Source organism: Canis lupus, chromosome 16, assembly GCF_003254725.2.
Source record: "Canis lupus dingo isolate Sandy chromosome 16, ASM325472v2, whole genome shotgun sequence".
NCBI classification, from domain to species: domain Eukaryota; kingdom Metazoa; phylum Chordata; class Mammalia; order Carnivora; family Canidae; genus Canis; species Canis lupus.
In genome coordinates this window covers 32,165,314-32,191,049 of record NC_064258.1, presented here as the reverse complement: position 1 = coordinate 32,191,049, position 25,736 = coordinate 32,165,314, and the positions used below count along the sequence as shown (strand labels likewise).

The following is a 25,736-nucleotide window of genomic DNA, read 5'->3' as shown; positions in this document are numbered from 1 at the left end:
GGACCCCAGGGATCAAGGGGGGTCCTGAGCCAAAGGCAGATACTCAACCACTGAGCCACCTGGGGCCCCAGGAGGCTTTTTCGATACCAGAACACCTTGTTCGTTAATGTGCTGGGCACAGAGTGAGCTAGAATGCTGATTTCCATTGCCTTGCTCATGATACTTCCCTGTCTGGGGCTCTCCACAACTCGGCTAAAGACCTACCTTGAAACACTGGATCTTAAAGAAGTCTTCCGAAATGATGCAACCCATTTCTGATGATTCCTTTACTCTAAGTCTTCTCCGAGGTTGGAGAGAGAACGTGGACTATATTATCTCATGCTTTTCTGTTAGGAGAAAGTTTTGATTCCTCACCACCCACACAGGTAACCGAAGACAAGCCTCTTCACTCCATGCTTTACTTCCCTCTTCATCAAAAATAGATAGAATTCCCACCTACGAGGCTGTTGTGAGAAGGCAATGAGATCGCACTCAAGAAAGCGGTAGGGAGAGCCAGGGGCCTGTACCTAGGGTGGAGGTACTAGAGCCCCCGGCACACAGTCCACACTCAACCCCAGAGGGTGGACTGCAGGCATCCTGAGGAGGGCCAACGTGATGTCCTTCCTCTTCAGAACCTCCAGACTTCAGCAAGGTGTGCTCATTCCCATATTCCTCAGGAGGTGAAATATTTCAGGAGCCTCCTTGTTTCCTTTCTCTCCACGTGTGCCTATGTTTACTAAAACTTCTATTTAGAAGCTCACCTAAAACATAAATAGTTGCCTGCTTTGCCTAAGCCCATTTTCGTCAAGGGTGACTCCAACCCCTCCTCCAGGAGAGACATCTTTCTGGACAACGGTCTAAAAACACAGAGTTTTGTATGAAATCACAACAGTGACAGTGTCTAAAACTTCTGTGACCCATGGACTTTTAAAAAAGATTTTACTGATTTATTCATGAGAGACACAGAGAGAGAGGGGCAGAGACCAGGACCCCCAGGATCCCAGGACCCCGGGATCATGCCCTGAGCTGAAGGTAGATGCTCAATCACGGAGCCACCCAGGCGTCCCGACCCATGGACTTTTGGCTTAAAAAAAACTACTTTATTCGCTTGTGCCTGCTATATTTTCGTTTCAGAGAACTGTTAATGAAGCTGAAGCCTCGCGTTTCTCAAATGGCTCAAACCAGACACAGTCTTCACTGTGTTCGTATTAAGCAAATGACTCATATCTAGGAAGAAGAAAACGAGAAAGTAGGCTACAAAGGAAACAAGCAAACTCAAAAATACTCTGGTTTACAATAGCTTCAAGGTTATATAATCCTCCGAGTTTCCATTTCACTGAATTAGGTCAGCTTTTGACACCTGAATCATTTTCCCTGCCTTTTTTTTTTTTTTCCAATCCTGCCACAGCAGAATCCCATGTGCAGTTAGTTGGAACTGACCTACTTAATTAGAACTTGGAGTCCTCAGACAGAAAGGGGTGCTGTCTTCTTTTGAGTTTGCTTGTTTCCTTTGTGTCTCTCACTTTCCAGAGTTTCAGTCTTGTCAACCTTGATGAAGAGAAGGTTAGACTCCCACATCCTTTCTAACTTGAGGTTTTTATGAATACTTCCTGAGCACCTGTCACATAGAAGGTGCTAGATATAAGGGGTGGACGTATAAAAATGGACTGATGCTGCCCTAGCATCAAGAACTTTACACTCCATGAAGGAAGAGAAGTAATACAGAGCAAAGCCAAGGGGCATCTGGGTAGTTCAGTCGGTTAAGCATCTGTCTTTAGCTCAGGTCATGATCTCAGGGTCCTGGGATCGAGCCTCGCATCAGGCTTCTCTGCTCCTTGGGGTCTGCTTCTCCCGCTGCCTATGTCTCTGCCTCTCTCTGTGTCTCTCATGAATAAATAAACAAAATCTTTTAAAAAATGCCATAGTTATCATATTTATCTTCTTTATTCCTCATGACTGGCATTGTGCCTGGCACACAGTGGAGGCTGCATTTGATGGAAGGGAATCCAGAATGGCTCACAGCTGTTATATCTGAGTTGATGTTTAAAAGGCCATTCAACCTTTGGGGGCTTCCTGATGCCATTCTCCAACTCGATACAAAATCTTAAGCCAACAATCAAGGTTCTCCATGTTCTGGTCCCAATATATCATTCAATCTCCATCTCTCTCTTACCCAAAACTATGCTATAGCTTTGCCATACCTCAGATATCACCCATAACTTTCTACTTCTTTGCCCACATTCATGCTGTCCCTCATCCTGAAATGTCTTCCAATCTAAGCACAATCCAATTCCATTATCTCTCAACATTTCAGATTTCTCCTGTTTTATGAAGGAGGTCTTACAAAGCCTTTCCTGACTCCTCCAATCATATGTTCTCTCTCCCTTCTTTGAAATCCCACAAGATTTACTGGCATTTCTCATGGTATAGATGCCATTTAGAATTGCATTACGGTAAGGTAATGTCTTTGTCTTAAGATAATAATCTGTCTGATATTAGACACATTATTCATCCATTTTGCCAAACACATGGTAGGTATTCTGTAGATTATTTGACAGGACAAATATAAAAAGGACAATGTAGGACTCAGAAACTGAATAAACAGTGGCACTAAATTAGTGCATTTGTGGCTTCTGCCTAAAATGGGGACTATTGCGGTTTGATTTTTGAACATAAGATTTTGTTGATAGAATCACAGTGGTTAAGTTTAGAAGACAGATTGGGTTCAGATCAGAGAGTCCTAAATGCCAGGGTAATAAAAATGGCACATATTTAGCTCTTAATGAGAGTCACTGATGGTTTCAGGAGCTGGAGAGTAACAAACCCAGAGATATGAAACTCAAACCAGAAGAATTCCAGTTGAACGCATCAGTCTTCTGGGAATTTGGTTAGAGGTAAGTCCATCCCTGAGAGAAGAATCGAGTCTTAGTGTGCTGATAAAATTAAGTACATGAACCTGAAGATCTGTGAGTTCTGGAAACGTCGCTAAGCTAAAAACTGCTTCATAGGCTTCCTAGCAACCTAATATTTCAGTACCTACCTCAATAAAAGGAAATAGGCTGACACCAAAGCACCTATCACTAAATTTCCAAACTGATGAAAAAGAATATTCTATATTTTTCCAGAGCAGGGATACGGGAGCAGAATACAAAGTGGGGGGAATAAAAATAGCTTTGGAGTCCCCAACAATAACACTAGAAGCTAGGAAACAGTGGGGAAACGTCTTTCAAATTCAGAAAGAAAAGAGTTTCCAACCTAGAATTCTATGCTGAGCCAAACCATGAGTGAAGGTTAAGGGTAAGATGAACACATTATCATACGTACAAAGTCTCTGAAGACTTATCTTCCATAGACCTTTCTCAGACCACACTGAAGCAAAAATATAAACCAAGAGAGAGAAAAATGAGACATAAAAGAAACAGATGGAGCCTCTAGGTGGCTCAGTCAGTTAAGAGTCTGACTCTTGATTTCCGCTTAGGCCCTGGTCTTGGGGTCCTGAAATCAAGCCCCATGTCAAGCTCCCCACTCAGTGGGGAGTCTGCTGGGGATTCTCTCTCTCTTTCTACCCCCCACCCCATGTCCTCTATCTCTCTAATAAATAAATCTTTTTTTTTTTAAAGAAACAAGGAAGCCAACACAAGAGTAAGGCACAGGAAGTCCACAGAACAATGGGGAGCCCGGACAGCACCTGTGTACCCAGCAAAAAGGGAACCACTCTAGAATGGAGCAGGTCAAGAATCTCCGGGAGACATGATATGTTACCTTTCTGTCTTATCCCTCTAACTTGCTTTTCCTCTTATATGGTTTCTGAAGTCTATCAATGTTGGAGGCTCATAGCTCCAGAATACTCATTTTCACTGTAGCATAGTGTCACACTGAATTTATGTATATTGCACTTCATTTGACTGATTTTCTTGTGTTGGACATATAGGTTATTTTAAAAACCATACTTAGGGGATCCCTGGGTGGTGCAGCGGTTTGGCGCCTGCCTTTGGCCCAGGGCGCGATCCTGGAGACCCGGGATCGAATCCCACATCAGGCTCCCGGTGCATGGAGCCTGCTTCTCCCTCTGCCTATGTCTCTGCCTCTCTCTCTCTCTCTCTCTGTGACTATCATAAATAAATAAATAAAAAAAATTTAAAAAAAAAAAAAAAACCATACTTAGGACAAACAACGCTACTATAAACAATCCATGTGCATGTGTGAGACTTCTTTCCTAGCAGTGTGGGATGATTTGGTATGAATTTACATCTACTGGATATTGCCAGGTCATTACCCAGAGTGGTCATATCACAGTAGCGGCCTTTTAAACAAAACCTTTTAACATGTTGTACATGCACATAGACCTCCAGCATTCCCAAATAATACGCTTAGATTTTACTTCTTGACTTTTCAGTTTTAGACAGTATATATGGATTCTTACTGTGGAAGAAGAATATTTAACTCTCCTTCCACATCCCTGCCCACCCCACTCAATTTCTGACCCCCATAGCCTTCCCCAAAAGCTGTACCATGTTGGATAGATTAGTATTCAGTGTTTACGTCATTGTGTCATCACAGTGAGCCATGCCATATGCTAAGGTGACATGTCCCCCACAGCCTGTTTGCCCTGGAGTAGCATCAGATAGTCTAAGAAATGTCTCACTATTAAAATCAATGGCTACATTAGAAACAATGAATACCCACCATTTGCTTCAACGTGGATAGAACTGGAGGGTATTATGCAGAGTGAAGTAAGTCAATCGGAGAAGGACAAACATCATATGGTTTCATTCATTTGAGGAATATAAAAAATAGTGAAAAGGATTATAGGGGAAAGGAGAGAAAATGAGTGGGAAATATCAGAGAGGGTGATGGAACATGAGAGACTCCCAACTCTGGGAAAAGAACAAGGAGTAGTGGAATGGGAGGTGGGTGGGGGTATGGGGTAACTGTGTGACGGGCACTGAGGGGGGCACTTGACGGGATGAGCACTGGGTGTTATACTATATGCTGGCAAATTGAACTTCAGTAAATAAATAAACAAAAAATAAAAATTAAAAAATAAAATCAATGGCTACACTTGGCAAGGAGGTACAGCAGTGATGTGATGGCTGCTTCTCACCTCCAACAAGCGGAAACCAGACTCTCTTGCAGGCAGAGATCCCAGCCCAATCTCTAAAGGAAGAGTGTCAAGTCTCCCTCCTTCTCTCTCTCTCTCACACACAAATACAGAGACACAGTCACACCACTCTGAAGCAGATTTGCTTTCATTGACTTCCTAACTGATCAACTTTGGCTATATTTGGTCGAGTCTGCTCATCTGTACCCCCTTGCCCCCACCACTCAGCACCCAGGAGCTCTGTATTTCCTGCCACTGTGAAATCTTGCTAACTTCCCCTTGCTGGGTTTGGTCATCCTCGGTCCCAGCAGGACATACAATCAGCCTCAGAAGTGATGAATACCAACTTACTCTTGAAAGCCAATGCAAAACATTGGCTGATGAATCTGACTAATGAAATAAAGAACACTGTGCTTAGTTAATGTCCTATTAAACATTCATCTGTCATGGTCATCAAAATCTCCTATTATCACAGGTGACATTCTGAATTGATATCAGCAACAGAATCAATATCCAATTCTCTGAATACTAAATCCAGTAAAGCACAGCATCCAACTGTGAAAAGGCAAGAGGAAATCTCTCCTCTTCCACAATTACCAAGCAGCCAGCCAACCACCTCTGTGTTGTTCAAGCTTATTTATTTATTGTATCTGCTAAATCCTCAGGCCTTACACAGAGCAAATGCAAAGAGAATCGGGCATGTCACAGTGTTTTCAAAGGGAACACCACCATCTCTTCTTGGGGAGGTAAAAATAAGTTAGCTTTGGAAGATGATGTCAGCAAGCAAAGGGATAAAAACAAAAGCCCTACTTACCATAGAAGAGGAATGCTTTGGTCATGGGATGATGTAGGTAGGTCCGGTTGATGGTGAAGAAACACTCATCTGCTCCGCACTGGCCTAACCTTCCAGTTTCCCCAGTCAAGGGGGACCACCAGAGCATGATGGGATAGCTATCAGTTTCCAGTTGGTTCTTCCGCTTCAAGATCAGTGCTTCTTTCCCAGGGAGTGGATAGAGATGTACAGGCTCCTCTTCCATTTTTGCATGTCCAGCTCGCAAATCAGAATTTTTAAACTTCTTCCTTTCAAATTTTCCCAGTTCAACCACGACCTGAGAGAAAAGACAAGGATTACAGAGTCGGACTGTTTCATTTCCTCTTGCATGTCTCCCATTCATCTTGAGGTTGGAGCCTCATATTAGTTTTCTATTGCTTCTTACAACAAATTTCCACAAAATCAGCAATTGAAAATACCACATTTATAGGGGTGTCTGTGTGGCTCACTCTGTTGAGCATCTGACTCCTGATTTCCACTCAGGTTGTGATGTTGTCTTGCGATGCGGCCCTGCACTGGGGTCTGTGTTCAGTGGGGAGTCAGCCTGAGAGTCTCTCTCCTTCTGCCCCACCCCCCTGCTGTCTCTCTGAAGTGGATAAATAAATCAAAGAAAGAAAGAAAGAAAGAAAGAAAGAAAGAAAGAAAGAAAGAAAGAAAGAAAGAAAGAAAGAAAGAAAGAACACATTTATTATTGCATGGTTCTGGAGGTAAGAAGTCTAACCCGGTCTCACTAGGCTAAAAGCAAGGTGTCAGCAGGGCTAAATTCTTCTCTGGAAGCTCTGGAGAACCCATTTTCTTGCTTTTCTATCTCTTAGAGCCATCCACCATTCTTGGCTCCTGCCCCTTCCGCATTCTCAAAGCCAGCAATGTTATCTCTCTTTGATGCTTATTCTGTTGTCCAATCTCTGTCTGAACACAGCCAGGGAAGACTCTTAGCTTTTAAGGACTCACGTGATGACATCGGCCCCACACTGATAATTCTGGATAATTTCTTCATCTCAGAGTGTATTATCTTAATCCCATCTGCAAGGTTTCTTTTGCCATGTAAATTTACATATCCACAAATTCCAGAGATTAGGGTGTGTGTGGACAAAACATCTACCAGGAAAGATGCCTAATTCTACGAAACACATGCCAGCTACATTGTTCCATTTCACAGGTGTATATAGTATCTGGAAATAGTTTGGTCTTTTTAAAAATATTTTATTTATTTATTCATGAGAGACACGGAGAGAGAGGCAGAGACATAGGCAGAGGGAGAAGCAGACTCCCTGTGGGGAGCCCCATTGGGACTTGATCCCAGGACCCCGGGATCATGACCTGAGCCAGAGGCAGGTGCCCTGAGCCACCCAGGTGCCTTTAGTTTGATCATTTAATGAAACCCATGAGAGTCAGGGCATTATCTGGCTATTACTCAAGATTACATTCTAAGGAGAATGAGTGATAAATTACCAATTGGTTTCTTTTTATTACAGTTAAATGAGTCTTAACACAGGTCTTATGTTTCTAATAATTTCCACTATGGCATCAAGTGAAGTATACCATGAGTACTGGGCTCCCTTCCATGTAAAACCATGTTTATTAAAAAAATAAATAAATAAAACCATGTTTATTTATTCGGGATGGTCTGGGTTACTGAATAGCCAGGCCATCAGTAACAGGCATCTAGAGGGCAGGGGGGCAGAGTAGAAATAGAGGGGCAGTTGTTCTCCAACAGTGCTGCCTTGTCATCAAACGTTAAGGTTTGATATTGATATGGCATTATAAAAATATGTTAGAGAAAGCAGTCTAAAAGTAGGAACTGGTCCATTCCATACATAATTGAAACGTTAAGTAGCCAGACTATGCACCAAAGAAAGCAGTGAAAAGAAGGCACATTTTAACGTATTAACTCCTTCCCCAGCCAGCAGAGAACATCTGTGTGGCCCCAGGCCCCATTCTCAGTAGCCTCGGTGATACCTTCTTTCTGCGCCTGCTGCCCCAGTGTCAAAAAAAGGGCCACTGCCCACTGATAGAGCCTGCAACTCCCTGGCAAAGGTCCATAATGTTCACTAGATTCTCTGAGGGATCCAAGGCCAAAAAAAAAAAAATCAAAAACCACTGGTGACAGCCAAGTAGTACTCCAAAAATAGCAAGAAATTATATTAGCTTTTAAAAAACCATGAATCATCTATGACACGAAAGTCAGCATTTTGACAGTAAAACAATCACTAAAATCTAAGTCTAGCCCCTGCCAACAGCTTTGTCAGCATGTTTTTTTTTTTTTAAAGATTTTATTTATTTATTCCTGAGAGACACAAAGAGAGAGGCAGAGACACAGGCAGAGGAAGAAGCAGGCTCCCTGCAGAGAGCCTGATGTAGGACTCGTTCCCAGGACCCCAGGATCACCACCTGAGCCAAAGGCAGACGCTCAACCACTGAGCCTCTCAGGCACCGTGTCAGCATGTTCATGATAACAGAATGTGGCTACTCCCCAGCGGCTTGATGGAATGGAGTGGACTTATAGTCAAAAACTCTGGATCTTTTCACTCCACCTCCTCCTGCAAATATACAACCAACTGTTGTGCCCGAGATTGCGAATCTGAGAAACCACCGAGGAGCCCACACCGATGCAAACACAAGAGGGTTTATTTACAAGCTCGAGCTTGGGTCCAAGTGTACAGGACACAGCAGAGCAGGGACTTGGACCCCGACACTAAGAGGCGTAGCAGCTTTATAGGGGCCAGTGGTCAATGGGATACGCAGAGAGTTGCACAGTCATGTTGGTCCACACGCAGGTGGCCGATTGAATTACATTTTACCCTAAAGTATCCATTTGAACTGGCCTATCACTGAGCCGATTTCCGATTAGGGCGTGCCCTGGGCTTGACTAGGGTGGGGCAGTGCCCTAAACAGGTCTGCACAAGGCAGGTGCAGCACAAAAAGGAGTCAGTCCTGCTCTGCTTGTCCAGGGGTAGGGAATTTTTGTTAAATTTCCTGGATCCCACACCAACAACTTTAAAAAGAGACTTTGAGAAAACCACGGATAAAACTTCGAAGGAGATTTTGCTCCACATTTCCAATCAAGGTCTACTATGTGAAGTATAAATTCATTTCCAACTAATAGGGATTGCTTTAGGTAGAGATATTTTTCTGCCAAAGAGCTTTAAAAAAAAAATTTAGCCTCAGATATCACCACCAGGTGATAGGAAATAGGTGAGAGAGAGAAACCTATTCAACAAAACTATGAGGATAAAATCAGCCAATCCAAAATCTGGGCAATTCAAAAGGACAAATGACCCAGTGTTTTCAACGAGCCCAGGACGTGGAATGAAAGGTGGTGGGACAGAGGAAACTTTTATACTAGAAAGAACAAAATAAAACACAAAATTTGAGACATACCAGCTTAATGCAGTGTGCAGGATTTGTGTATTCCAGCTTCAAACCAACAAAAGACCTCTTTGAGATAACTGGGAAAATTTTAACATGGCCTAGTATATGGATGGTATGGATTAATTACTGTTTATTTTGTTGGGTGCAATCACAGTGATTTGGATATACTAAACTTTCAAAAGATCCCATATGTTAGAGCATCATTTTAAAGTAAATCCAGGTAAATAATACAAAGTCCTGGATTTGCTTTAAAATATTCCATACTAGGGATCCCTGGGTGGCGCAGCGGTTTAGCGCCTGTCTTTGGCCCAGGGCGCGATCCTGGAGACCCGGGATCGAATCCCACATCGGGCTCCCGGTGCATGGAGCCTGCTCCTCCCTCTGCCTGTGTCTCTGCCTCTCTCTCTCTCTCTCTCTCTCTGTGTGACTATCGTAAATAAATAAAAAATTAAAAAAAAATAAAAATAAAAAAAATAAAATAAAATATTCCATACTGTATTCATGAAATATTATGCAACTAAAAAGTAAATAAAATTAAGAAACTAGGGGATCCCTGGGTGGCTCAGCAGTTTGGCACCTGCCTTTGGCCCAGGGCGTGATCCTGGAGTCCCGGGATCGAGTCCCACGTCGGGCTCCCAGCATGGAACCTGCTTCTCTCTCCTCCTATGCCTGTGCCTCTCTCTTTCTCTCTCTACATCTATCATGAATAAATAAATAAATCTTAAAAAAAATTGAAAATATATTTTAAAAAATAATTAAGAAACTAAAGATATATATATATATATATATATATATATATATATATATTTGCAAACAGTACATACAAACGCAAGTGGAAAATAATGTTTCAGATGAACAGTTTCCTCCAGGGAACCACAATGCTTCAGCTTAGCTGAAGGTCAGCATAACATTTTCAGGGTTAGATTATTTAGGAATTATGCTATCAGATCTGCTTTGGGCTGAACTGTATTCCCTCCAAAATTCATTTGTTGTAGTGCTAACCCCCACTACCTCTGAATGAGACTGAGTTACACTAGGTGATAGGGTCTTTAAAGAGGTCATTAAGTTAACATGGGGTCATCAGAGTAAACCCAAATCCAATAGGACTGATACCCTTATCAAAAGAGGACATTAGGACACACACAAGTACAGAGAGAAGACCAGGTGAGGACACAGGGAAAGAGCCATCCATCCACAAGTCCAAGGAGAGAGGCCTCAGAAGAGACAACTCTGCTTGCTGACACCTTGATCTTGTACTTTAGCCTCCAGAACTGTGAGAAAATATACCTCTGTTGCTTAAGCCACTCAATCTGTGGCACCTATTATAGCAGCCCTAGCATGATTTTTTTTTTTTATTGGATCCTTCTTTTACCGTACCTACTTGGCAACAAACCACCAGAAAGAGGAATGGTTCTAAATGTATGGGCATTATAGTTTCTCATGTACAGTGTTAAAAAAAACATATAACACTGCTGAAACTCTGATCACTGAAGCATTTAATGCATCCTTGTGGACAAGGAAACAGCCCAAACCATACTACTGGTGGCAAAATGAATCAAGATCCAGATGAGAGTTTAGCTTCAGTGATCATACTGCCCCTCATACTCTGGGAGCTTAGAAATGACATGCATACCAAAAACTTGGCAATGTCTTCTGACATCAACAGAAACACTCTTAGCTCAGACACAGCCATTCCTCATAACCCAAGGAAGTGCCAAGGTAATTGTCTGGTAAGATCAAAGCTCTCAAAGCTTCCTGCAGAAAGTAGAGAACTCCAGCTGCTCCTGTACAAGCAGGTTGTGGACACCCACAAGACAGACAAGGAAGGAGTCAAGTATTACCTCTGACCAGAATCCTGATCTGGAAGTCCAGCGCCAGACTGTCTGCCAAAGTCTTTTTATATGCATTACCTCATTCAATCTTAATCAAGAAGTAAAAGCCCAGGGGATGGGATGGGGTACCTGGGTGACGGGTATTCAGGAGGACATGTGATGGAATGAGCACGAAGTATTACAGATGAATCACAGACCCCCTCCCCCTCTGAAACTAATAATAAACTATATGTTAACTAATTGAATTTAATTAAAAATAAATAAAATTAATAATTAAAGAAATAAAATAAGAAAAAGCCCAGAGGATACCTCTGTTTCCATCAGCCCCACATGTGACCTGCCTATATCCACAAATAATCTTTAAAAGTCTTTTGGAATTCAGAATGGACAGCTGGTGTTTGAACGCATCCAAACTATATCTGAATTCATACCTATACTTTTTCTAGCACTGTGTCATTTTTACTTTAATTTGAAATCAGTCAATGAACTTCAGAATCACCAACTAAATGAGATAGATGGCAGGGAGTGGGGGCACCTGGGTGGCTCAATGGTTGAGCATCTGCCTTTGGCTCAGGTCCTGATCCCGGGGTCCTGGGATCGAGTCCTACATCAGGCTCCCCATAGGGAGCCTGCTTCTCCCATTGTCTATGTCTCTGTCTCTCTGTGTGTGTCTCTCATGAATAAATAAATAAAATCTTAAAAAAAATGTTTTTTAAATAGGGCAGCCCAGGTGGCTCAGTGGTTTAGCACTGCCTTCGGCCCAGGGCATGATCCTGGAGACCCGGGATCTAGTCCTGTGTCGGGCTCCTTGCATGGAGCCTGCTTCTCCTTCTGCCTGTGTCTCTGCCTCTCTTGTCTCTCATGAATAAATAAATAAAATATTTTTTAAAAATTTAAAAATAAATGAAATAAATGGGAAGACTAAAAAATGCTGCAGTTCCAACATTCACATTCAGTCTGTGGTCAAGGAGCATATGTCAAGAATGACAAATGTATTAACGCGGATGCTGGTTTTCTGCAGAACAGACCATCTTATTCTTAGAAAATACACAGGGCTTCTTCAAGAATGCCATCTTTCAGAAGTCATCGTGAAAGGGGACTTTGAGCAAGCCATCTATATTTGACCCAGCAAGACGGACAGAGCTCTACTTTCTGTGCTCTTAGAACCAGGGCCCTACAAGAGTCACAAGTGGACTCCCCATCTCATTGATTTTGTTTCTACCTAATATACCCACTCACTAAAACCTCAGTTTCATCTATTAACAAAAAAAAAGTACTTCCCCTGCCGTAGACAGAAAATCCCCGATCCTGAGAGATTAAGCCAAAAGTAAAGTACTTGAAGAGAAGGGGAGCCGGAGTTGAGGGTGGGAAGGGTGGAATGGGTCAGGAATCAACACTAAGCAACCCAAATTCTTGCTACCTGGAGTGTGACAAGCAGAAAGACTGTGGCTGTGATGCATAGGCAAGAAGCCAAAAGCCTCCTCCTCTGAATCCACACCATGCTGCCCGGCCCTGGGTGACTGACAGAGGGCGAGCCTGGTTACCAGGTGTTCTCGAGTCGGCCCACAGCCCAAGACAACTTCACGCAGAGGAACCATCTGGGTGCCAATTTCTTCCACTGTCATTCCTGCTGGGACCTGGTCTCCATGAAGGATTGAGATCCGAGGTTCTGCGCGGGTCTGGCTTGGCATCGAGAGGAAACAGCATGCAGTCGTCTTAAGCTATCATCAGAGCAGCTGGAGATTCTTCAAACCAGAAGGCGTCAAAAAATTCTGTAACAAATGAATAATCTTTTAGCCATAATGCAGAAGATTTAATAAATGTGGTCTTTCAGGGTTGTCACATAGACAGCCGACATTTTAAAACTAAAAGGAACCTTTGAGAGCCTACATACTTTACTCCTAGATAATGAAACCAAAACCAGAGAGGGAAAGTGACTTGGTCAAGGTCACACAGCACATGAGAAGACTATGACAGGTCCACAATTAGGTCCTGAATCTAAATTTCTGTTTCCACTTAATTTTCTCTGCCATCATCCACAAATCACTTACATGGAATCACTTCCTAGGTTTCAAAGGAGTAGAAAAGTGGAATAGAAATTACCACAATTGGGGCTCCTGGGTGGCTCAGTTGGTTAAGCGTCTAGCTTGGTTTCAGCTGAGGTCATGATCTCAGGGTTGTGAGACCAAGCTCTGGGTTGGGCTCTGCGCTCAGCAGGGAGCCTGCTTAAGATTCTCTCTCTCCCTTTACCTCCCCCATGCATGCTCTCTCTCTCTCTCTCTCAAAACTGAAAAAAATTACCAAGATTATCCACCCACTCCTGTAAAAATTAGGAAGATACTAAATAAAAGTTTCAGGCTTGGTTTGAAAATAGATCATGATCAACTGACCCAAACTTTCCCTAAGGAAAACAACTTCAGCCACAACATAAGGAATTCTGATTATTGATGTATTTGTTCAGTCTTTTATGGCAAGTGTAACAAAGCAGTGGGTTGTGTGAGCAATATGATTCTCTGTAAGTTCTGAAATAAGATTTCCATCTGTCTGGAATGTATGATCTTTTCAAAAAGTTTAAAGATGAACTAAAGAGTTCCTAAGAATGCCTTTTATTCCCAGGGTTCTGTGCAGTCAAATGTCTTGGTCAAATGACCCAGTGGAGTTTCAGAATACAGCAAGGATCAACATTCCTGAGTCAGCTTTACAGGACTCCAAAACCTGGTTCTGAGATCTGATTGAACATCTCCCAGATATAAAGATATAATTAGAAATATAAAAATGAGGGCACCTGGATGGCTCAGTCAGTTAAACATCTGCCTTCTGTTCAGGTCATGATCTCGGGGTCCTGGGATCAAGCCCCCACATCAGGCTCCCTGCTTGGTGGGGACCCTGCTTCTTCCTCCCCCTCTACCTGCTGCTCCCCCTGCTTGTGCTCTCTGTCAAATTAATTAATTTAAAAAAAGAAGTATATAAATGATATAGAATTCTGGTTAAAAACATTGGCCTTATAGGTGTACTTCCCTCTAGTGCATCTACCTTGATTTACTCCCTAAGTCCAGGATAAGTTCCTCAAGCAACAAAATGACTCTTGCTTTCAGAAATCACTGATGCTGTGTTTTTCCTCTTTTACCCACGGAACTCCTGCAATCCACAGTGACTAAGAGGAAAGGCTCTCGAGTCAGCCCTCTAGGATGCAAATCTCAACTCCCCAGCTGGTTTAACCTAGCCTCTCAATATCTCAATTTCCAAAACGTAGACAACAAGGGTGCCTAATCAGGAAGTTACTGAGCTTTATATGAGATAAGAATACTAGAAGACTTATTTCAGAGTGTGGTGCATAGATGTCCAATAAACCTTTTGCTATCTTATTTTTAATTATTAATTACAATTTTTAATTATACTTTTAAGTGTAAACTGAAGCTCAATTCATATAAAGTATGTTGCTGCCCAATAAACCGGAACTTCAGAAAGAGAAACATCCACTTTGCCAAAGAAAAGTAGATCGCTAATATTTGTTGAGTGACCTATTGTAAGCAAGGCCCTTCCTAAGTGCTCAGCATGCATGAGATCATTCGACCCTCCCACAACTCTATGAAGGAGCAATTGTCCTCATTTTTAGGGATGAGAAAACCAAATTTGAATAATGTCACTTATCCAACACTACAATTTCGATAAGTACTACAACCAGAAACTAGTCACACTCCAAGGTTCATGCATCCTTTTATATTTTTTAACACTAAGACTATGAAATTCCCACCCAATAATACTAACACAGATTATTCATCTTAATCAGAGTGGAAAAAAAACTGTATACAATCACCCTCCATCAGCCAGTATACCAGAGAAAAAAGTAACAAAAATCTCTAAGAACCTGAAAAGTGTCTTCCCGTCTACTCAGTTGATGCTAGTAGCTATTAACTACCTAAAATGTGGAGATAGCACGTAGGGTTTCAATCCTAGCTCTGCCATTTATACATAATACAAGTTTGGACAAGTTACTAAATCTAAGCTTCGGTTTCTTCACAGTAAAAACTAAACGTTACCTGTCATTATTTCTTTGCCTTGCATAACAGGAAGGCAATCCAATTTCTGTTTTATATGCACAGGCAATTTATTATAGACATAATTAATGTACTCTGCATTAGGTAATGAAATATTACCACCTTAAGTGGGTATAAAACTCTATCATCTTCAGAAGATTTTAACATATATCATTCCACTCAATCTTATGGAAAACCACTTTGTAAAGTAAGCAAGGTAGGTTTTATTCTTGGTTCCCACAAATAAGGAAACTGAGCCTCTGTAAGTTTAAGTGATAGGCCCAAGATCGTAATTTTGAAAGGTTAAAGTGGGTCTAGAGATCAGGTCACCTGTCTCCAGGCACCCAGGAAAGGAAAGAGGTGAGGGAAACAGTGACCTCTTGTTAGGGTCAGTAATAAAGGAAAACAAAAGATAGGAAGAGAATGGGAAGACAGAGTTTGGGATATTTTTACAGCTACCACAATGCTCTCCTAGAGTCTGTCCTAAGTAGGGCCTTTTTAAGTCTTTCCATGGCTTACAACAGAATAATTTAAGGTTACAAATTCCCTTTCATCCAAAGAATCTTGATTTAGCTTATACTCCCAAAGCCAGGGGTATAATGAGGTCTCAGGGACCCAGCTGTGGTTAAATACCCACCACCATCCTAGAGAATAGAGCCAGTTAGTATAGATGGTATTACAATTTATAGCATGCAGCAACCAGCCAGACGTTGAAGCACATCAATCTAATATATGGTATCAATTACCCAGGAGCCTGTCATCCAGTAACCAGTCCCCCCACTGGTGGGACAGATGGGCTTGGAGAGCGTGGTGAAAGTCAGTAAGCACCATGCAATGGGACTCCAGGAGGAAAGCAGCTCCCTCCTGTTTCATCACCTCCTGCAAGGTGAATCTCAGAATCCACCAGGAGGATGCCCCAGAACCCTCCTTGCCTGGTGAAGCAATGTGTGTTTGTTCAGACAACCATGGTAGGTAACATCTGAAACGGACGCTCGCTAACCAACCTTCTTGACCCTGGAGCTGAGCTCCTGAAATGCAGTTTTCAGCTTGTGTGCACTGCCTGGGGCTGGCCATCTGCTGCCCAGAGTGGAGTCTGAAGCTCAGCGTGACTACCTCACACTCCTGCAAGCACTAGTCTATCAAAACCGGCAGTACCTTCACCCTAAAAGAATTTCAAATTTCTCCATTTTGTTTTGAATTAAAACAGACAGAGGAGAGATCTTAAGGCAAATTAGCAGTCTAAGGATGCCAGCTTCCAATTTCAGCCTTGCAGTGCCAGTCCAAAGTACAGGGTAAGGGTCTCAGAAATGGGACTCAGGAGATGATTTCTACCCTGCATCTTTGAGGATAAAGTGAGAAGGTAACCAACCCTAGGAGATGTGCAAGGTGTTCTGAGCCAGACAAATTGTGTGTCTCTATCTTTCCTCCCTGTCCCCGTGGCAGGGGGAAAGAGGCGAGCAGCAGATGCTGGGAGCTCTTAGAAGGCTCCTTTGATCATCTCTCCTCTAGAAATTGGTGTGTCAGTTGAGTTAAAAAGCAACCGACTGTCTAAATAGAGCTTAAGGTTATACCAGGGAGAGTCTTTAAAAGGAATGTATCTAATTACCAGGCTTAGATTATACCCACTAAGGTGTAATTTCTCAAGTAGGTTTGACTCTTTCAAAATATGTTTTCATTTTATAATGTATAAATCCTCACAATATCCCTCAAACATGGCTGTCCTGAGAAAGACAGATCATGGTAGGCTGGTGGGAAGGTCTACGGGCCTTTGGACAACTCTCCAGGTGTTTTTAATCAGTCCCTTCAACTACTTGTCCTCTGCAATACTCCTCTTTTTTTTTTTTTTTTTTTAAGATTTTATTTAACACGAGATGAGCACTGGGTATTATGTGTTGGCAAATTGAATTTAGATTTTAAAATATATATTTTATTTATTTATTTGAGAGAGAAAGTGTGTACAAACAGGGGGAACAGCAGAGCTGAGCCGGGAGCCCTGACGTGGGGCTCAATCCCAGGACCCTGGATCATAAGCTGAGCCAAAAGCAGACGCTTATCCGCTTAACCGACTGAGCCACCCAGGCGCCCCAACACTCCTCTTTCATTCCTATTTGGTTTCTTCAAAACCCTGACAACTGGTGTTCCTACCAGTCTGACCCCTGGCACTCTCCATTTGACTGTAGTTGTTTCTGGAATGTAAACTGGATCTCTTTCCTCTGATTAAAATCCATCAGTGGCTTCCCACAGATTTCAAGATAAAGATCAAATGCATTAGCTTAGAAAACAAGACTCCCTGGACTCTGCCCTACTTCTCCAGCTTCCACCACAACATACCTTTTGTTCTGACTATTCCTGGAATGTAGCTTCCTGTTGTGTGCTCTAGTCCCTACCTATAACCACATCTCTTTCACTATCCTAGCCATTCTCCTAGACGGTCCAGGCCACCTGTGCTGGCAAGCCTTACCCCTTCCAATGCCAAGTTGGGAGATGTAGGTCCCTATCATTGTGCTTGTTTCTATCACAGCAGTGGAAAGAATGCAGGAGGCTGGGAGAGTTCAGGAAATTTTCTAAAGTCATTTTATTGGATGCATATAACACAATTGTTGAATGTTAAAAAGTTGACGTACTCTGTTAACTTGCAGACTTCCTTGGTGTCTGTGCCTGTTGCTTGGGTACCTGGTGAACATGGCATGGTAGTTCCAGTTTCCATGTTCCTACAATTTTCTTTTTCATTTTTTTAAGAATTTTTATTTATTTATTCATGAGAGACACAGAGAGAGAGGCAGAGACATAGGCAGAGGGAGAAGCAGACTTCCTGCGAGGCGACGGATTCGGGGACTGGATTCCAGGACCCCAGGATCACGACCTGAGCTGAAGGCAGATGCTCAACCACTGAGCAACCCATATGCCCCCTCCAATTTTCTTTCTTTATTTATTGGTGTTCGTTTTCCTCCTTTTTAAATAGACTTCATATCTTGCTAAGCATTTATTTTTACTAGAGTGCTTAGATTTGCAGATTGCAGATTTCTATCTGGGAAGGTCATGCTCTTCCACCAAGCACACCTTTCAGGTGAGACAGATAAAGAATAAGGAGATAAAGGAATACTAGCCATCTCATGAGGCAAGGCTGGTGATTAACGGTGGGGAGGGGAATAGAATTTGCAGCCTGAGACCTTCACATCTCCCTTATAGAACTTAAGATGATGCCATTCTTAAACTCTTAAATTCTGGCCATGCTGAAGCATTCAGATTATGCAGTATTAATTAATACAATCTCATTTAGTGGGTCTACTTAACATAGAAACTAAATTAAAACATACCCAGACCAAAAAAAAAAAAAAAAAAAACACCCAGAAAAGACTGATATGAAGCCCCAAATAAAAGCATTCAAAAAGAATATTTTTTTTAATGGAGGTGAGGGCACAATATTGAAGATCTTGTCCTGCACTAAGAATTTAAGAATTTAGCCAGCTCCTGAAGAGCAATACCTTCTCATCTTTTTCCTTTAAGATCTTCTTAGTAACTGTTCTTTCTCCAAGAAGGGTTTATTGGTTATAATGTAACAACCTTCCTACCTGGCAAAAGATTTGAATTAAAATCCTTCATCTGAAAAAAAAAATCCTTTATCTTCCTTTCATCATTTACCTAATCATGAATGAGGCACTGGTTAAATAATATCAACACAGTAAGGCTAAGACTTCACATGTCCAAAGACAAAGGGCTGAACCAGGTGATCTCCTGAGGTCTCATCCCAAAATGAAGCTCTCTGATCCCACAAATAGTGTCCAGGAGCAAAAACTCTCCATAGAAGAAAGACTGATCAAGTAAAGAGACCATGACCAAGACAATTTGAGTCATGATAAACTAAGATTTCTGTAAATATAAAGAAATATTTCTATATAACAAGCTTAGGATTACTTCATCTTCATTCTCTGTTATAGTAATTCAGCATTAACTTTTGAAAACTCAAATTTTATTCTCAAAGAATATCTGAAAAACATTGTAGATAAAGACTTTTTTTTAATGTTTAACAACCCATGTTCAGTAACACTAATAATGTTCATTGGGAAGTGCTGGTAATTGAATTAGGTACTGCATTTCCACTGAAATCAACACTCTATATTCCACATTTAGAAAGCACTTAAACATGGGTTGGAAATGTCCGCATTTGAGCAATAGTCACATATATGAATAATATTATTATTTGTCCAGACTATGTCATTGTTCTTTATTTTCTAAATTTAACGCTAGTTTGAATTTTTAAAAATATACTGTTTGTAGGATATACACTTCTTTAAAATGAATAATAAAATATAAGCCATAATCACAGTAATAGTTAAGGCTGTGTATTTAATTCACTGTTACACACTGCCATCTAGCAGGAAGCCAGCAAAGGAAGAGTTACTACGGCAGTTTCAAAAACGGAGCAGACCTTAAGGAACGTCTGACGCCAGGACATTGCCTGTGGCTTGCAGACGGAATGAGAAAGTTCTGAAATTGAGTGCTTCTAGATTGGTGACTCTGCCACTTTAGTGTGCAAATACCCGGGGATGCTTATTCAATGCGATAGCCATGACCCACCTGAGAGCCCTCCCTCTGAGGGACCACGGGGTGTACAGAAACAATGCCCTAGTTGTAGGGTGACATCACTAGCAAGCCCAAGATTGGTCATGAGCTCCTGGGTTGTCTCAAGGTGAGGGAAGGAAGGGCGTACAAAGAAAACGAGGTCAACGAGGTCGTGAAGACCAACTTGCCATACAGAACACTGGAGGAGGCCAGAGCCCGCACACTCCGCAAACGAAGTCAACCAGCCAAGTCACCGCAACGCATCTGAGGGAGCTGAGGCCGTGACCGGGGGGCAGTCTGTTGGAGCTGTGATGCTAAGGAAAACAGTCATTTTGCATGACACTTGTTACATAGTAAAGAATCATTAAAAGATTCCCAGGAGGGGATATCTGGGTGGCTCAGGGGTTGAGCATCTGCCTTCAGCCCAGGGCGTGATCCCAGGGTCCTGGGATGAGTCAGTCCCTCCACCCCCCACTCCCGCCCCATCGAGCTCCCAGCACGGAGCCTGCTGCTCCCTCTGCTTGTGTCTCTGCCTCTCTCTCTCTCTGGGTCTCTCATGAATAAATAAACAAAATCTTAAAAAAAAGAAAAAAAAAAAAAAAAAAGATGCCCGGGAAATGAAAATGACATCTGTGTTATCTCTCCGTCTTCTACAAAATGCGTTTTATTCTGGAGGCGCTAATGGGGTACAAGGATAGGGAAGAAATGGATTGCGGATGGATAACCAAAGCCGGCCCTTCTGGGGGCTCTCCACACCCATCCACGTACACCCCAACACACACACTCCAGGGACACACACACACACCCCAGGGCATTTTTCTCCTTTCAATCCGCGACGCTCCTCTGGCTGGGCGGTCAGAACCGCTCCCACGTGAGCACACAACTCCAGCAACAAGTGATTCCCCGTGAACGTGGGCGGGGGAGCAACCCGCAGCCCCCGGGGCGGGGCTCGGCTCCGGGGCCGGCGGGCGGCGCGGGGGCGGCGGAGGGGAGCGGCCTGACCTGCCGGGTCGCCCGCGCCCCCCCGCGCCCCCCCGCGCCTCCCCGGCTCCTGCGCGGCCCCGGCCTCCCGCCTGCGCTTTTCAGCCCCGAGGAGGTTTCCCTCGCGGGCAGCGGCCCCGAGAGCGCCGCCTGGGGCTTCCCGAAACGGACCCGGCTCCCTTCCCGGCGCACAAGCCCGTCTTTCCCTCCGACACGCTCGCTCGGGCACAGCGGCGGGGACGCGGAGCGCGCGGGGGCTGCCCGGCTGCCCGGCCCGGGGCCGCCCGACGGGACGCGGCGCCTCCCACTCACCTCGGCCTCGGGGAGGAGGCCGGCTCCGCGGCCCGCAGCCCCGCCGACTTGCACTTTCAGTTCGCGCCCTGCCCGAGCTGGGCCGAAGACTCGGAGAGGAGCTTGGGAAGGGGGGGCTGACGGCCCGCCCGCCCGGGCCCGCGATCCTCCATCCGGGTTTTCCCCGGTGCCGGCCTGGGAGCCGGGGGCCGGGGTTCCCGGGAGCCCGCGGGCCTCCCCTCGCTGGGGCCAGGCCGGCTGCGCCGAGCTCCCGGGACGCTCCTGCCAGTCTCCTGAGTGGGTCGTGGGACGCTTCTCGGACTCGGCTAGCACGAGGCCACTCCCGAGTCACCTGTGCAGGAAAGCCGAGAACACGGTAAGCGAGCAGAGACCCGGGTGCCTTTAATCAGGTCCCCCGCTAGGTAGACGGAGCAGGATGGCCATTTGCCCGTGAAAATGTCCAGCAGGCGACTGAATTCCAAAATCGGAGAACCCAACTCCAAATTCGGAGAACGCAACTAGGATTAGATTTAGAACCCAGCCTGCAGGGAGGTGATAAACGTAGGGAGGTAACGCAAGACCTTGGCCGAGCCAGGGCTAGGGTGAGGCAAGTGAGGCGTCCGGGGCTCAAAGTAGGAGACCTGACTGGGCCATGCTGAGTGCGGGGCACCCTTGCAGGAACCTAGAGTCATCGCGGCCCTAGGCCTGCCTCACAGTGCCCCTGGCCCTGAGAGTTCAGTTCCAGTGCCAAGCACCTCAATTAACTTCTCCACAGAAACTGCTTAATAATATTATCAATTTCAAGAAACACCGAAAACAAAGGAAAAGCTTGATAAATTGGTTATCATCACAGAAGGCAAATTCTGTTCATCATAGACACTATTGGTAGAAAGGAAGACAATCCAGAGTAAAAGATATTTGCCGTAGACTTATCTAAGAAAGAATTTATATCCAGGATGTAGCCAAGAATGCCTATAATTCAATAAGAAAGAATCAAAACAGTGACCTAATAAAAATCTCCCCTGGGGGGCTCAGTCGTTAAGCATCTGCCTTTGGGCTCAGGTGGTGATCCTAGAGTTCTGGGATCCAGTCCTGCATCAGGCTCCCTACTCAGTGTGGAGTCTGCTTCTCCCTCTACCCCTCACCCTGCTTGTGCTCCCTCTTTCTCTCTCACTTTCTTTCTCTGTATCTCAAATAAATAAATAAAATCTTTAAAAAAAAATCTCCTCTGGGGAGGAAGGAACTAAAGACCTACCAAGACTTATCAAGGAAGACTCTGAAGCCAGTAAGTATGTGAAAAAATGCTTAACTACTTTTGTCATCAGAGAAATGCAGATTAACACAACACTTATATACTACTACACATCTGCCCATCCCAAAATTAGCATGGAACCACAAAAGATCTGGAATAGCCAAAGTAATCTTGAGAAGAGCAAAACTAGAGGTATTACAATCCCAGATTTCGAGATATAAAAGCTAGAGTAATCAAAACAGTATGGTAGTAGCATAAAAATAGCCACATAGGGGATCCCTGGGTGGCGCAGCGGTTTGGCGCCTGCCTTTGGCCCAGGGCACCATCCGGAAGACCTGGGATCGAATCCCACGTCGGGCTCCCGGTGCATGGAGCCTGCTTCTCCCTCTGCCTGTGTCTCTGCCTCTCTCTCTCTCTCTGTGTGACTATCATAAATAAATTTAAAAAAAATAGCCACATAGGTGAATGGAACAGGATAGAGAGCCCATGAATGAAAGTTGTTACAATAAATGGTGTTAGGAAAACTGGACAGCTACCTACAAAACAATGAAACTGGACCACTTTCTTACACTATACACAAAAATAAACTCAAAATGGATTAAAGACCTAAATATGAGACCCAAAACCATAAAACTCCTGAAAGAAAACATAAGCAGCAATCTCTTGGACATTGCCCTTAGCAACATATATTTATGGGTATGTCTCCTGAGGCAAGGGAAACAAAAGCAGAAAATAAACAATTGGGACCACGTCAAAATAAAAAGCTTTTAATAGCAGAGGAAACCATCAATGAAGCAAAAAGCCAACCTAGTGAATGTAGAAGATATTTGCAAATGATATGCCAATAAGGGATTAATATACAAAATATATAAAGAACTGACACAACTCAATACCAAAATAACAATCCAATTAAAAAGTCGGCAGAGAGGGACACCTGGGTGGCTCAGTGGTTGAGTGTCTGCCTTCGGCTTGGGTCGTGATCCCGGGGTCCTGGGATTGAGTCCTGTGTTGGGCTCCTTGCAGGGAGCCTGCTTCTCCCTCTGCCTGTGTCTCTGCCTCTCTCTACCATATATAAATTTTAAAAATATTTTTAAAAAATAAATAATAAATACATAAAAAGTGGGTAGAGTACCTGAATAGACAGTTTTGCAAAAAAGATATCCAAATGGCCCGGCAGCCCAGGTGGCTCAGAGGTTTAGCGCCGCCTTTAGCCCAGGGCCTGATCCTGGAGATTTGGGATTGAGTCCCATGTCAGGCTCCGTGCATGGAGCCTGCTTCTCCCTCCGCCTGTGCCTCTGCCTCTCTCTCTCTCTCTCTCTCTCTCTCTCTCTCTCCCCCTTTCTGTGTGTCTCTCATGAACAGATAAATACAATTTTTTTAAAAAAGAACATATTTTAAGATATCCAAGTGGCCAACATGAAAAAAATTGGACACATGAAAAAATGTTCAACGTCACTAACCACTAGGGAGATAAAAACTGAAACCACAATCACCTCACAATCACCTCACACCAGTAAGAAAGGCCAGTATCAAAAAGACACAAAATGACAGGTGTTGGTCAGGATGTAGAGAAAAAAGACCCACTGTGCACTGCTGGTGGGAATGCAAACTGGTGCAGCCACTATTGAAAACAGTATGAAGTTTCCTCAAAAACTTAAAAAATAAAACTGCCATGTGATCCAGTAATTCCACTTCTTAGTATTTATCTGAAGAAAATGAAATGCTAACTCAAAAAAGATATATAGTTGACCCTTGAACAAGGGGCATGCCAGCCCTCCTCAATACATATGTGGTATATGTATTATATATTGTATTCTTACTATAAACTAAACTAGAAAAAATGTTAAAAATCCTGAGGAAAGTACACTTATAGTACTATATTTATTGAAAAAGCATATATAAGTGGATTCTCACAATTCAAACCCATGTTGTTGAAGGGTTAATGGTATGCATCCCCACATTCATTGCAGCATTATTTACAATACCCAAGGATATGGTAAGAACCTAAATATCTATCAATTGATGAGTGAATAAGAATATATATATATATATATTAGTAAAAGGAAGTATATATGAAGAAATGAAAATGGAATATTATTCAGTCATTATTTAAAAATGAAATCTTGCCATTTGTGACAATGGGAATAGACCTACAGGGGATTATGCAAAATGAAATAAGGCCGAGAGGGACAAATATCATATGATCTCACTTACATGTGAAATCTTAAAAACAAAAACAAGGGCCCAGGGTGGTTTAATCAATTACGTGTCTGAATCTTGGTTTCTGCTCAAGTCATGATCTCATAGGTCATAAGATAGAAAGCCCACACTAAGCACTGCATTGGGCTCCATGCTCAGTGGGGAATCTGCTTGAAGATTCTCTCCCTCCCCCCCAAATAAATAAATCTTAAAAATAATAAAAAACTAAAACAGAAAGGCAACAGAGCTCATAGAAGCAGAGAACAGAATGTTTGGGGGAGGGGAGAAATGAGTGAAAGCAGTCAAAAGGTACAAACCTGTAGTTACAAAAATATCATGGGGGGGGGGGGGCGCCTAGGAGGCTCAGTCTGTTAAGCATCCAACTCTTGATTTCAGCTCAGGTCATGATCTCAGGGTCCTGAGATTAAGCCCTTGGCTCCTTGCTCAGCACTGCATCTGCTTGAGATTCTCTCTCTCTCTTCCCCTGCCCCCACTTGCACCCTCTCTCTCTCTCTCTCAAATAAATAAATAAATAAATAAATAAACAAACAAACAAACTTTTAAAAAACAAGTCATAGCAGGCAACCCAGGTGACTCAGTGGTTTAGTGCCACCTTCAGCCCAGGGCATGATCCTGGAGTCCCGGGATGGAGTCCCTTGTCAGGCTCCCTGCATGGAGCCTGCTGCTCCCTCTGCCTTGTGTCTCTGCCTGCCTCTCTCTCTCTCTCCCTCTCTCTCTCTCTCTCTGTGTCTCTCATGAATAAATAAATAAAATCTTAAAAAAACAAAAACAAGTCAAAGGGACGCCTGGGTGGCTCAGTGGTTGAGCATCTGCCTTTGGCTCAAGGCAGTGATCCCAGGGTCCTGGGATAGAGTCCCACATTAGGCTCCCTGCAAGGAGCTTGCTTCTGCCTCTGCCTATGTCTCTGCCTTTCTATATCTCTCATGAATAAATAAATAAAATCTCTTTTAAAAAAGTCATAGGGATATAATGTGCACATGGTGATTATAGTTAAAAATAAAAATAAAAGTATGTATTTCATATTTGAAAGTTGCTAAGAAAGTAGATCTTTAACATTCTTGTTAGAAAAAAATTGTTAATTCTATAGTGACAGGATAACTAGACTTACTGTGGTAATCCTCTTGCAATATACAGATATAAATCATTATTTTGTACTACTGAAACTAATATATGTCAATTATAAATCAGTTTTAAAAATTATTCAGGGACACCTGGGTCTGGTTAGGCATCTGCCTTCGGCTCAGGTCATGATCCCGAGGTCCAGGGATTGAGCCCC

At 43.2% G+C, this 25,736-nt stretch overlaps 1 protein-coding gene across 2 annotated transcripts in view; it reads right to left on the bottom strand.

Moving 5' to 3' along the window:
* The window catches only part of FUT10 (fucosyltransferase 10), a 79,464-nt gene extending 57,877 nt beyond the window's left edge, over positions 1 to 21,587 (bottom strand). The window contains exons 1-3 of one of the 2 annotated variants that reach the window (XM_025424993.3): positions 21,010 to 21,587; positions 12,661 to 12,888; positions 5,895 to 6,189 (exon numbers count right to left, since the gene is read on the bottom strand). In XM_025424993.3, the coding sequence (XP_025280778.1) occupies positions 5,895 to 6,189; positions 12,661 to 12,807 (442 nt within the window). In that variant the 5' untranslated portion in view covers positions 12,808 to 12,888; positions 21,010 to 21,587. Of the gene's footprint in view, positions 1 to 5,894; positions 6,190 to 12,536; positions 12,889 to 21,009 lie in introns of both variants that reach the window. The other variant, XM_025425078.3, reaches the window with a different exon arrangement.
* Between the last annotated feature and the right edge of the window lie 4,149 nt (positions 21,588 to 25,736).